Source organism: Halyomorpha halys, unplaced genomic scaffold (genome assembly GCF_000696795.3).
Source record: "Halyomorpha halys isolate HHAL.00 unplaced genomic scaffold, Hhal_1.1 Scaffold126.1, whole genome shotgun sequence".
Lineage (NCBI taxonomy): Eukaryota > Metazoa > Arthropoda > Insecta > Hemiptera > Pentatomidae > Halyomorpha > Halyomorpha halys.
The window spans coordinates 1,992,592-2,006,208 of NW_027112074.1; the positions used below are offsets into that span (position 1 = coordinate 1,992,592).

General features: G+C 29.8%; 1 protein-coding gene across 1 annotated transcript in view; it reads right to left on the reverse strand.

Annotated features, from left to right (window-relative positions):
* The window catches only part of LOC106678157 (CKLF-like MARVEL transmembrane domain-containing protein 4), a 90,695-nt gene that overhangs the window by 9,489 nt on the left and 67,589 nt on the right, over positions 1–13,617 (reverse strand). Inside the window, exons 2-3 of the mRNA XM_014416521.3 lie at positions 2,467–2,634; positions 403–519 (exon numbers count right to left, since the gene is read on the reverse strand). Coding sequence (XP_014272007.1) covers positions 403–519; positions 2,467–2,634 — 285 coding nt within the window. The remainder of the gene's footprint in view (positions 1–402; positions 520–2,466; positions 2,635–13,617) is intronic.

Genomic DNA, 13,617 nt, shown 5'->3' on the forward strand with positions numbered 1-13,617 from the left:
ATATTATATATACCCTTATAAAATAAAATATAACTGTATTACAAATAACTTTATTGTTTTTTTTTTGGTGCAAATTTTTCTCATTATATTCTTATTATTTCTGATCCTGTTTTTATGGTTATCAGTAGAATCCAGATCATTTATAATATTTTCCATATCTATTATAATGTTTATGATATCTTTTTTGTAATCGATTGGAAATATATGGACTTAATGTGGTTGAAAAGGTTTCTTCCGTGATCTTTTTGAATAATGTTAAATTATAATATATAAATGTTTAATAATTAATTTTAACTACAATTTGTGTAATTTTACTTTAATGTAATTTTACTTTAAAAATAATGTTCATTTATTAAGAATATGTATAGTAAAAAATAATTAAAGCAGTAATAAAAAAATTACCCCAGCAGCAATGTTTGGTGCTCTGTAATAATTGCTGTAGCCTGGCGACCATATTGAGAGCTGAACAATAAATGCTGTGAAGTATAGTACTGTCATGATTCCAGTATTCACCACTTCCTATAAACAAAAAATAAATTTAAAAACAATAACTATTATGAATTATTCTTTATAAATTTATATCTAGTGATCTTTGATTTTGAATGGAGAAAAAAAATCTTCAAGCATATAACTTATGTTTTCATTAAGTCAGTGAACTAGCCTGTAGCTCAATGCAACTCTTCCAATAAATGAAGATAGATAAAGATGGCACTTTATCCTATGGCTCTGTGATCTGTAATGCCTCCTGACTTCTGTAATTGATAAATTAAAACGAATCATGAATTAACTGAGAAATACCAGTGCTTTAAGAAAGTTTGAGCAGTTCATAATTAAATGTACTAATGTAGGTAATTGAATGTACTTAAATTCATCCAGCAGTTTAATATAAATAGTAAAAACAGTAATTGAAGTAAATTAGAAAAAACGAAGTATATTTCTGTATTTACTTTGTAAAGGGGATAAGTACACAAACCTAGACTTGAGGTAGTAATAGGATTCAAAAATCGGCTTTTGAACAATTAGTTTTTTAAAAGTTTTATTAGTGTCCTACACCGTAATAAACCACCTGTACTACAGTTTTTGTCAATTTTTTAAGTTTATTTATTACCAATCTTAAAAAAAAAAATAGAAAATAGACTCTGGAATTGAAAAAAAAAAATGAATTCTGAAAGTTGAAATTTGTTTTCTATTATTATATTATTTTTATTAGTATTCTTAGGCTGAATTTTTCAATTTAGTTTTTCTTAAAACCTTATTCTTAAATTTCTCATTGGTAATATAAGCATTGTTTAAAGTACTGAGAAAGGTTCATACCTGCTTATCATGAATTTTAAAAAATACTTCCCCATGCTATATATTTCATATATAGCTAGGGTAAATTAATAATAAAAAAATGCGTTAACATACATAAATCAAAATATGGATTTTTTTCTTCTATGAATCCCTAAGCAAGGGTCATGTATTTGATATAAATTTTGTACACATGTATCGCACATTACCTGAATTTCCAATGTAAGTAAACATTTTGGTATTCATAGCGGATTATAATTCAAACAGAAAAAAAATTAAAGAAATTAAAAATAACTAGATGATAAAATTAAATAAAATAAATAATGAAACTATAAATTTAAAAAATATTTATTTAGACCAAGATATCATGTAATCAGATTACCGTATGTTTTATTCACTCTTTTTCAATTATCGATTTAGTTATTACATTTATGTATGAAAATGGAATGATGAATGACTTGTTTAAAAAAAACCGAAGTTTCACCTAATACCATCTTTTGTACTTTGATTTTATTTCTGCAAGGTTTATATTTACTTTCTGCATTCATATAGTCTCTTTCTAATTAAAAAAAAAATTAAATGCGATAAAATAATAAAAATCTGATTTTTCAAGTCTAGTTTTTGATTTAATTATAAAAAACTTTTTTGGGAATACGATAATTAGTTTCAAGTCTTTACATCTCCAAGTTATACCCATAATAGGAAAATCAATTGCTACATTATAGAGTTGACTACTTTCATGTGCTTCTAAAGATATTGTTTTCTTCCTGTGTGAATCAAACTCACAATAGTGGTCTGAATGTCCTTAGCAACATGTTTTTCCTTAAAGAAGACCTGCTATTTTCTCCATTTTTTAAAATAAATGTATTTATTATTAAATAATAAAAGTTAAATTAATAAATTATAAGTTATAAAATCTATTATGTAGTATATTTAACTTGATCCAAACTTTAAAAATAAAATTAGATGGGATTTACTAAGCATGGAGTAAATTCCTGAATTATTCATATTCGTTAGTTACTTGTAACTTTAATTTACTTAATTTGTAACTTTTAAATTTAGATTTAATTCCCTTTTACATCTTAATATGTAGTGTAATAAATACATAACATTTGGATATAACAAATATTTCATTTTGTTTGTCTGAATATAATCATCCTACTAATTAAAACTTACAGTGAGAATCCAGTTGATTGGAAGAGTTAATGCTTCCCTTATCGATAAAAGGTAGATGAAAACCCAAATCAATGTGGCAATGAAGCTCATCACAGCCACAAACAGGAACCAATGTGTACCCGTAAGAAGTGCAGGAGATGCGCATGCCATGCATATTATACCCAGGAGCTGAAACAACATTTTTAGTGAGTAAAATATTATAATAATTATAAGATCTATAATTAATGTAATATATTAGTGACTTGGAGGAGGAGCAACAACAAATGTCCAATATAAAATTCAGTAAAACTGAAATCAAGGGTTTTCAGAAATTATGATGAGCATAAATTGTTATTATACAAAAATACAGTAGTTAAAGGTTTCTTTCTGAGACCATAATTTTTGGATGTAAAAGTTTAGTCTTCTATAGACAATATTACATAAAAACTAGAATCCTCAAAAAACGGTGTTAAGTTGTTGATGCTCCAAGCTACAGAAATAATTGTCTTGAAATAAATTTAAAAAAATTTATTTGAATTTAATATTTTTGTTCATCAATAATGTCAAATAACCTGTTAAAGAGCTTATGTGATGAATTATTAATTGATTTTATAATAGAAGATCCTAATTTATTTATTATCTTATTTAATGGCTGCATATATTTTTTATCTAGTAATTAAATATTCCAGATTCTAGCAGAATTTTGCAAAGGTAACCTTAATAATAAATAATAGCAATATATATTAACATCATACATAACGTCATATATTATACATACAATACATGTTTATAATAAATAAACATATGATGTATTATATGTTTTCAGTTAGATTTAATTGTTGATTTTTCCTAGTTAAATGTTTAAATATTAATGCGTTGATCTCCAAAGATGCAAAATAAAAATTATTATAAATTTCAAGTGATTTTAAATTATAATAAAACTGTATAATATTAAAAACAAAACATTTAAGATCTTGTTCATAATAGATAAAAATTATTTATGAAAACGCTTTCTTTCTTTGTTCATAGCTTTGGACAATAAAGGAATTGTATTATATTTTAGTATTATATTCGATCTTTTCTGAATCAGTGATAAACATCTTGGCGTTCCTCGATAAGATTTTCTAAGTTATTTCATTATCTTATCGATTTTATGTACCAACAGTGCTACTTATCTTTGCCTATGCCATGAATATTTCAAGGTGATATATGGCCGAAGATAGGACACAACGACCTGAAGTACCACCAGAGTTTATAACAACAGACAAAGAGCAATAAAATCCAGGTTAAATTCTACTGCTTTGGGCTGAAGGGTCAAAGCCTTTCCTTGCTTGATACCTGAGTTCCCGGTTTCAATGTTGGTGTATCTTGCGCTGCCGTCTTCTAATTCTAATAAAAAATGTTTTTTTCTCTTGTAATTTGGTCCAATAAGGTTCAGTTTAGATTGATCGTAAAAGCTGTACTAATAGTACAAGAGCCCAAGAAGAGAAAAAAATAAATAATTTCATCCTGACTTTTGATTACTTTAGTGTTTAAAACTATGTATAATTACAATTAAAAATTGAAGAGTCTGCCATGTATACTTAGGGGGAATAAAAATAGCGACTTTTTTAAAACGTTAAAAAGAATAATTTTTCACTGTTCTCTAGGTACAGATTTTTTAAAAGCAACATTAAAAAAACAAATTACTGAAAAATCGGTAGTTAGTGAATTTATTTCCGGAAATCTATATTTCAGGAACTATGAGATGAATAGATGTCTATTAGCACTCAAATTAAAGCTAGTTAAATGTGCTAATGTAGTCTATGACGTTTATCTTCGTAGAAAAGTATATTTCATGATATTTGCTAAAATGTATTGATTTATAGTTATTCAGAAAAAAATTAACTATTAAACTACTACTCCTGCGAAGATAAACGCTGTAAACTACATTATCGTACGTTCAACTTTAATTTGAGTGCTGGGAGACATCTGTATGTCAAATGGTTCCTGAGATATAGCTTTCCCAAAATAAATTCAGTAGCTACTGATTTTTCAATAGATTTCTTATGAAATATTGCTTTCGAAAAAGTATATTTGGGGAACTATTGTAAAAAGCTTTTATAGGGCTCATATTTTAGTAAATTTACTTTACGTTAATGTTGAAGTTGTATTAGGTTTTCTAGGGTCGGTGGTAGTTAGATATAGTTCTAATAAAAAATAAGTTTTTTTTTTTTTTACTTTTACGTTTTGTATTCCCTCTAACTAAACTTGGGAGACTCATCAATTTTGACTTGTAATAAACGTGTAAACGTAATGTGTTTTTTTAATGTAAAAAAACGTAGTTTTATTAAATTAATAAAAAATTGGAGTGAAATAACTGACTTTTTCCCACCGGGCTCTTATACTATGCACTTGTACTAGCAAAGGAAAATAGTTCGATAAGTGGGCTAAGTGATTCTTTTTACACACCACTGTCAGCTGCCTAGATATTGCCACATCATACTGATCAGAGTGAGATATTTACCTACCGGGTGGGAACCGAATCCGAGACGTTTCATGTCGTTTTTCGGCCTCACTGCAGGCCCTAGTGAAAATATTTTTTTCATTATTCATCAAATATTTTTTTATTAACTCAAATAAAAATCATGGTGTCGTAAGGGCGGCAATACTTCCCCAGCAGACATAAACCTTCTTCGAAACGCGCATTTCGTGACTAATGAGCTAGTAAAATATTTAAATCAATGAAGTAAAATACTAAATGACATATATCGTTTTACAATTAGTTAATGGATTAAAATAAATTTTACTGGAAGATAATTGATTGACCTTGTGTAAAGATGAAAGGAATATGGTCCGGGTGCGGTCAAAAAACTCAAATAGTAGAAATATACCATTTTAATAAGCCTCATTAAAATAGTATATTTCTACTATTTAAGTTTTTTTGACCGCACCCGGATCATATTCCTTTCAAAATTATTTTTATTTTTCAGTAATTAACCTTGTATTTTAGTTTGTTCGCTTAGCGAAATGGGGGTTTTCATGTTCGAGTGGACATTTCTTGTAAATACAGCTAGTTGTTGAAACACAATACATTGACTCGCTGATGAACTTCAAGAAAAATTGAAGCGTCTTATGAACTCCTTCATAAGTTTTATTTTTTGGGTTTCCCGATACATGCTTGTCTGTGGCAATTATTCCGACCTAAACCCCCTTTACCCTTTTTTTCAACGGCTATATTCCTATGATTCTTTCCTCTTTCAGCGCCTAAGAAATAATAAACCTTCCTATATCACTGAAATCCTTACGTTCCTCTATCCACTCTTGGACTACCAGAACACAACCAATCAATATTTATACTTGTATTCCATCACTCACAGAGAACTGCTTCCTTTGAAAATACTTTCTACTCCGTTCCTCTTCCTTTCGGAATTCCTTACCTATTTCCATCTATAATGCCTAGTAAAATACATTAAATAACATGCCTCGTTGTTAATCAATTACTACTTTCCATAAGTCAAAATATGGCTTATTTTTCAGCAGTTACGTTTGTATGCTTCGCGAAAATGTGTATTTTTATGTTAATGTACCTATAGCTTGTTGGTAAAAATCTTTCTGACTTATCGATGTTTTGAAGATATCTTAGATTCGGGGATGTTAATTTTTTTTTTTTTTCTAAATTTTCATTAAACATATAAGTTTAATTAAGATCAAATTTACGTAGAGCTATTTAGTAGTTTCGGTTAGAGCACAAAGTTAAATTAAAAGACGCGGAAAGGAATGTGGAATGTGCCTTGAGCTGGCACGCCAAGGGCATAAGCAGGTGTGTCAGTTCTTGTAAACAAACACTCCGTGGTTAGTCCGTACTGATGGAAGTTTAGCGTTGAATGTTTTATTCTTTCAATTTATGTTCAAAAAGTATTTATATTTTAGTAAGTAACGCTGCATATGAGACTATGAAGATTTAAATATTATCTTAAAATTAAACGATCAAAAATGAACAGAAAAATAGTTAACAAATATTTATTTGCCTCACTTTGTAGAGCTTCATCAGGACTGTCGTGTGACCCGTTTCTGTTTCTGTAAGTCACTCGTTGGATGTTTTTCAACTCAAAAAAATATTTGTTAACTATTTTTTTTATTAACCGCACCTCCCGACCATCTTCATATTTCAAAGTATAGTTTGGTCTAAATTGTTGGGAAATCATAGGTTTTGGTCCTTCTCCTATCAAATTGATATCTGATGCTTATTTATATCTCTCTTACTACTATTGTATATGTTATGACACCGTAAAACTCACTGTAATATTCATAATTTATCTTAGCCTTTATATCATTTTTTTTTAATATACTGTTCTATTATTTTTTATTGATAGATTTATTTATTGATAGATATTACAATCTGCCACACAGTTGTGGACAATAGGTAATATTGATGAATGATCTCATACATACTAAAATAAAAAAAAAAAAATTAAAATCAATAAATAAAAAAAATAATAATAATAAAAAAAAATAAAAAACTCTCATAAAATATATACAAACAAAAGAATAGACAAGATGATGTTCTATTATTAAATTTATTTTGTGTATAAGCATAGACAAGTATCTCTAAGAGAGGGCCTGGCTCGTATGACAATGTTTGAAAAAGAAATACTGAGGAGTAGAAAAAAAACAAAACTTAAAATTATTTTGTCGGTTAGATGCTTCAAAATAACCATTATTGATATTAACTCTTTTCTAGTCCAGAAATGAATATTTACGAAATTTTGATTTAGATATCCTCTCCAACTGTCAACCGAAGAACCAATAAAATTATACTGCTTTAAGGGGCCTCTACATGTTGGCCGAGCCATGGCGAACTCAGACATACGCGAGCATGTGGATGGGTGGCTTGGCTTGGTTGGCCTAGGCTCGTTGCCGAGCCGTCGAGAGTCGGTTTTTTGGCCACAGATCAAAGGGGTTCGTGAGAGCGCTCGTGTAGCATCTACACCATTGTTCTTTGTCTAGTTGCAACTGAGAGCTGTTAGGAGGTTAAAGGTGTTTGTTGGGACTTTTTATAATAAGTTTTATATTTAATCTTATTTATTTATATTTAATTTCCTTTCATTTTCTTTTTTTTGTAATAAAAATAATACAATCCAAGTGCAATGGCTGAAACGACTAGTACGTCCGCCATGCTTGTCTCTCTGAATAACACTGACATGTGGATGGGCCGCTCCTTGTTTGCCGAGCATTTGTACGAGCCTCCGATCCGTGGCGAGCGGCCAACATGTGGATCCACCTTTACAGTTCTCGTATATCTGTTGCGTCATCGAACAAAATAATCCAACTGTAGGAGGTTGTGTGATTAGCGAAACATGTTGGTCCCACTCACTCAGTGTGATATATTGTATTTACAATGAATACAAGGAAGGAGTGGGAATAGACATTTTTTAAACTATCTTAAAAAATTAAATCATTTCTAAACCTAAAAAACTGCAAGAAAAAAATAAATAAAGACAAAAAGTGGTTTGGTGCGAGAAAAGCGTTGAATCCACCAAAAGGTACTTATGTAATACCAACTCAATTAAAATACAAATTTTTTACTCTTTACCCTTTCACTCACAATGGGACAATACGTTTTAGTGGACGCTTCGAATTGTCTGTAGGTTAAAGCAACTGCAAGAAACAGGATTGCTTTTTCGTACCACACAAACAGATTGGGGTACCCTGTCCTTTGTTTTTACGAGAAAAAAATTCGTAATTTTCACCCTAAAGGTCTAAAGAAGCATATTTCTTGACAATTTTTTTTGTTTTCTCAGTTTTTTCACAATTGTTAATGAAGGTTGTACTCAAGTTGAAGGAGACTGTAGGTACGTAAGGACTTAAAAATTGAGGATAATGATGAGAGATAGTTGACCGTGGACAAATTATATGAGGAGAAGATAGTTAGGGGGTGCGGTCAAGAGAGAGAGAGTAATACTTTGTTTATACTCGCTGCCCAAATACATCGGGTCGCTACATTACACAGCAAACTGTGATCGGACATATATAAATTACATATATTTACATGATATAGTAAAAAAGAAAGAAAGAAAAAATTTGAAGTTATATAGTGCAAAGGAATATGAATATTTTAGTTTATTAATAATTTAAAAATTAACATTATGGAAAGAAAAAGAAAATTGAGAGTAAGAAATATATGTAACTAATGAAATATATAACCATAATATTAGGTAAAGAAATAAAAGAAGTGAATATAAACATAACAATAATAATATATGGTGAACATAACTAATACCGTGGGTAAGGAAAATCATGAAAAGAATAGAGAAAAAAACATAAAACGCTCCTGCTAGAAGCAAATCAGACAGCCAAGTAAGCTCCGCGCCGCAAACGGCTAGATAGAATAAAAAATTCGTTACGAAAATGACGAGTTATTTTGGAATAAACGTTACAAATGAGTAAAAAATTAAAAATAAAAAGTAGAAAATATTTAAAAGAGGAAAGCGTGTAAGGGGGAGACGACAAATGGTTTTAGAAAATGTTAAAAAATACGTTACAAGAATGACGAAGTTGCCGGAAGATGGCATGCGTTATAAGTATTTGGATATTTAAAAGCTGTTAAAAAGAGAAAAGGTATAAGAGGGTGACGACAAATGTTTTAGAAATAGTTTAAAAAGTGAAACAATACGTAACAAAGTGGGCGAAAAAATTACATTTTTAATAAATTAACTATTTGTGAAAATGTTAACGATGAATTGTACTGGTCAGTTTTTAAATTGACAGAAGAAGGTTCTAATTGAATATAGAAGTTTTCATAGATGAGCCTTTTGTCATGGTTACGAACTGTATATACTAGACGTTTTTTTCAAAATCGAAGGAATGATTTAAAGAAAGAGAATGTTCCGAAAGGTTTGAGGCCGAATGATTATGTGAGGAAACAGAATATTTGTGTTGTTTGATACGGTCTTTTAAGAGGTTTTTGGTTTCACCGAAATAAGCACAATTACAATTAAGGGTGGAGCAAGGGATGCGGTATGATCCAAAAACTGAGAAGTAGCGAAGGTGAGAGAAAGTTGAGGCCCCAACTTCTCTAAAATAATTCAATTTATTTACGAATTTTCAACGCTAAATTAGATGGAGATAGCCCTGTTTTAGTTTCGTTTTATTTGAATCGAAATTAAGACAGCACAAATACTCAAGTGACAATACTTCTTGATCAAGTGCCAAACCCAAGACTGGGTTGTAGTGGTATTGGGGTTTGATGGAGAAAGTGTGATATTCCAAAATAAGAATATTAAAATTCAAGTTATAGATCCGCCACTCCTGCCCTCCGTAGTAGCTTTATTTATCCTAAGTTTGAGACAGACAGACGATCTCAAAAGAGGAGATAATGACAAAAAAAGGCATTCTTTCATTCATATTATGTTTGGTGTTATAATTTCCTTTTGAGAGATTGTGACATTTCGTAAAAGGCAATTTAACACTTTAAAGGACAGAACAACTATTGCTCAAAATAAAAAATGCTATGTTTTTAATCAGAGAGAATTACTCCGCTTATTTATATGAAACGAATTTCGAGGGCGCCAATAATACTTCATTCGTTGATCAAAATAACAATATTTTTTATTATCATATAATGTAGCTGCTGGTTTTAAAATTATATATGGGATGCACACATTTTAAAAAAATCGAGATTAACAATTTTGACAGCGAAATTTTGACGGAAATTCACTTCCAATTTAATAGTATTCTTATGCGTAGAAAACACGGCAAATAATGAACTTAAGTAATTTGATGAGAAGGGTGCCACTTAAAGTAGCTATTATATACATATTAGTAGATGACCTCATCAACGAGTTTTATCACAAGAAAGAAAAATATGAGGAAGTTATTCATACTGTTATGAGAGCCGTTTCTCCAAACAGGTACCGGTTGAATTGAGCGCTGACGCGTTCTAATTCCAAAGAGGTATAATTAGTCTATAAAATAAAAAAAACAAGAAATAAAAGTTGATTGACATCTCGTGTTATCTACACGAGGACTGACGCACGTGATTGTAGTGCAGTCACGTGTCTAAGAGCCTTAACGTGTCTTGAACAGTTGTTAGTAGTCGTCCTTGACGGGGAAAAATTCTTGGAGCATTTTAATTAGAACAAGATATTTGTTAGAGATTTGGGCAATTGCTGCTGAAGCAAGTTTCATGAAAATAGAGCAGTAATAATGAACGTACTAAAGGTTAATGAACATACTTTATGATTAGATTAGATGTTCTATCCGGGGGATATCACATTTTACAGCAACCAATGTCGGGTTATTAAAAACATGAGTTGTATTCGCTTGGCGAAACAATGTTGTTAAAGTTACTGCAGCTGAATAGCACCAACCAGATGAGTTTGTAATATAATTAGGTAACAGCTTAGAAAACGTTTGGAGAGGTTCGGAATATTTGTCCTGACATTATTTAATGATCCGGTTATTATTAAAATCAGAATGAGGGAGAAATTGGAAGTTTACAGGGAATTCGACAAGTGCAAAGATCTCTCGTTACTACGTGAGTCGACCTACATTAGACGCTCCTAAGAGTTATAAGGGATTATTGTCCGACTTATGATTTTCGGGAAATATCCAATCACTGTCAATTGTGGTACACAAATACATAAATACTTGAACCCACAAAAGCCTTGTCCAGCTAGTGATGGGACGGCATTGGAGGATTGTTGTTTTTTTCCAGTCATTCGGCGTACCAAAACAACATAAACCGATACATACCCAAATTCAACATTATCAGCCCAAATTATTTGTTTGAACTTCTGTTAGTTCCCACTAAAACATCCACAATAACTGGATCTTAAACATTTATTTATTTATATTACCAAAACCTCAAACTAAAGGTCTGAATCCTTATCTTTTCAATTAGTGTAGTTTTTGTCTCTTTGTTTTAGCTTTTTTTTTTTTACTGTAAGAAATGTAAATAGCCTAGCTTAGTTGTATTTTTTTAAAAATGATTTTCAATATATTACTCTTACATGTAGAATAACTTTGGTCACAGTACTGGGTACTCTATTTGTACGTGGGCTGATCCAAAAACAAATAAATATATTCTTGTTAAAAAACAATGTGTTATTATTATTCAAGAACAATGTATTATTATTCAAGACCAAAGTTAACAAAAAAACCAAAATAAAAGAACAGCAAAATTAACAAAATTAATAATATATTATTATTCAAGAACAAATGTTGAGAATCGCGGATCTACGAAATTAAATTCCTCCCATACACAATCCTTAAAACCCAAAATCCTTTACGCTCGTTGATAGTAGGCAAATAAAATTACTCATAAAGACATTAGTTTTCCTACATAATAAGATAGGAACCCTGTTATAGGATGTAGTTATCGAAACTTTTAAGGGAACCTCATAATAGTAGAAGAGATAAAGGGAGAAAGTAGATGTTAGGAATACTAAAAGTCTTGAAAAAATCTAAGCTAGCAAAATACATTTTTTTGCCTCCATCTTAGTATTTTTTTCAGAAATCAATTAAAAAATCTTGTGTGGTATCAATTTAATTAAAACTGCATGCATAATGAGAATAATTATTTATTTAAAAAAAAAGAATATAGCATCCGAAAATAATTAAAATCTAAAGTTTTTAACTCTTTGCTCGGTATTTTTAAAGCTATTTGCCGCAGGATAAAAAATTAATAATACCTTTCTTTTAAAACAGTATAGATTTGCTAAAATCTGAGCTCTCATGGAGCAATGTCCATTAGTTCTCGAAAGTTCTTCAAAAAAACATTTTTTTTTTTCCAAATAATGATAAATCTAAATTTTATATTGGAATAAGATAGTTGATTGTATGAAGTATGTTGGAGGAAGATAATCTAGGGTTTGTTCAATAAATGTTTCAAAATAGTACCAAAAACTATTTATTGTAATCAAGGTTTCGCCCCACTTTACAAGGCTTCGTCAGGGCTGATAAGAATGATGTTCAGTTACCAACAACATTCTTATTACCAACATTTAGTTGGTTATCAACATCAACATCATTCTTATCAGGCCTGGCAAAGCCTTGTAAAGTGGGGAGAAACGTTGGTTAACAATAAATAGTTTTTTGTAACTATTTTGAAACCTTTATTGACCCGGAATATCTTCCTCCAATAAATATTTTATAAATTTATTTTGGCAAATATGACGTAAACTGCAACGAATGAAAATAAGCATTAGAAACTCCTTTATGGCAAATCTCTCTAGCTTCAATTTAAGTACTAATAGACATCGCTGCTCCGGAACTATGATAACGTAACTGCAGGTTTTATGAAATTAAACTTGATTGGGTTTGTGGGATCCAAAGTGCACTTACTAGATATATGTGAGGAAAATTGTGTCGATTTACAAATATTTAGTAAATTCATTTCTGAGCCCACCAATTCAATAAAGGCAATTTCACTAAATTTACCAGTTGCGTCTCTATTGTTCCGGAGATAAATCCAGAAAATGTTTATTTTTCTGTATCTGAAAACAAAACTGGTTTTAAAAAACTATACCTCTAAAACTATCAAATTTTCTAATATCTATTAGAAATAACATTGATGGTATGTACGTTTACAATGATGAGTTCGTTGCTATTTCCATGATTATTATCAAGAATAACTTTAAAATTAATGTAGGTGTTTATTTACAAAAAAATAAATAAGACTGTTAAATATAGATTTCTTAATTTTCAATATTATATGAGGTGGAAATTTTTATACTTCTTGCTCGGACACTTTCACATTTTCATGAGATGGGTGTCCGTTAATTATGGTTTTATTGCAATAGTTTTAACATTAGAAAGAGCCTTGAATATAGAAATTAAAAAATCTAACTTTGTACTTTTATACATCGCAATGGGTTCTGAAGCACTTATATTATTATTCAAGACCAAAGTTAACAATAAAACCAAAACAAAAGAACAGAAAAATTAACAATATATTATTATTCAAGAACAAAAGTTGAGATTGCGGTTCCACGAAATTAAATTCCTCCCATACACAATAAGAAAATAGTGCCCATCAGAAAATATTTGTATAATGTTTCCCTGAAACCTATTTGAATTACATTATACTGAGTTTGAATACATTTTTTCCTCATATAATGCTCATTATCTGTACAATTATGAAAATTTAAATGAAGTTATGAATTGTTTGATCCAGTGTATAATTTTAAT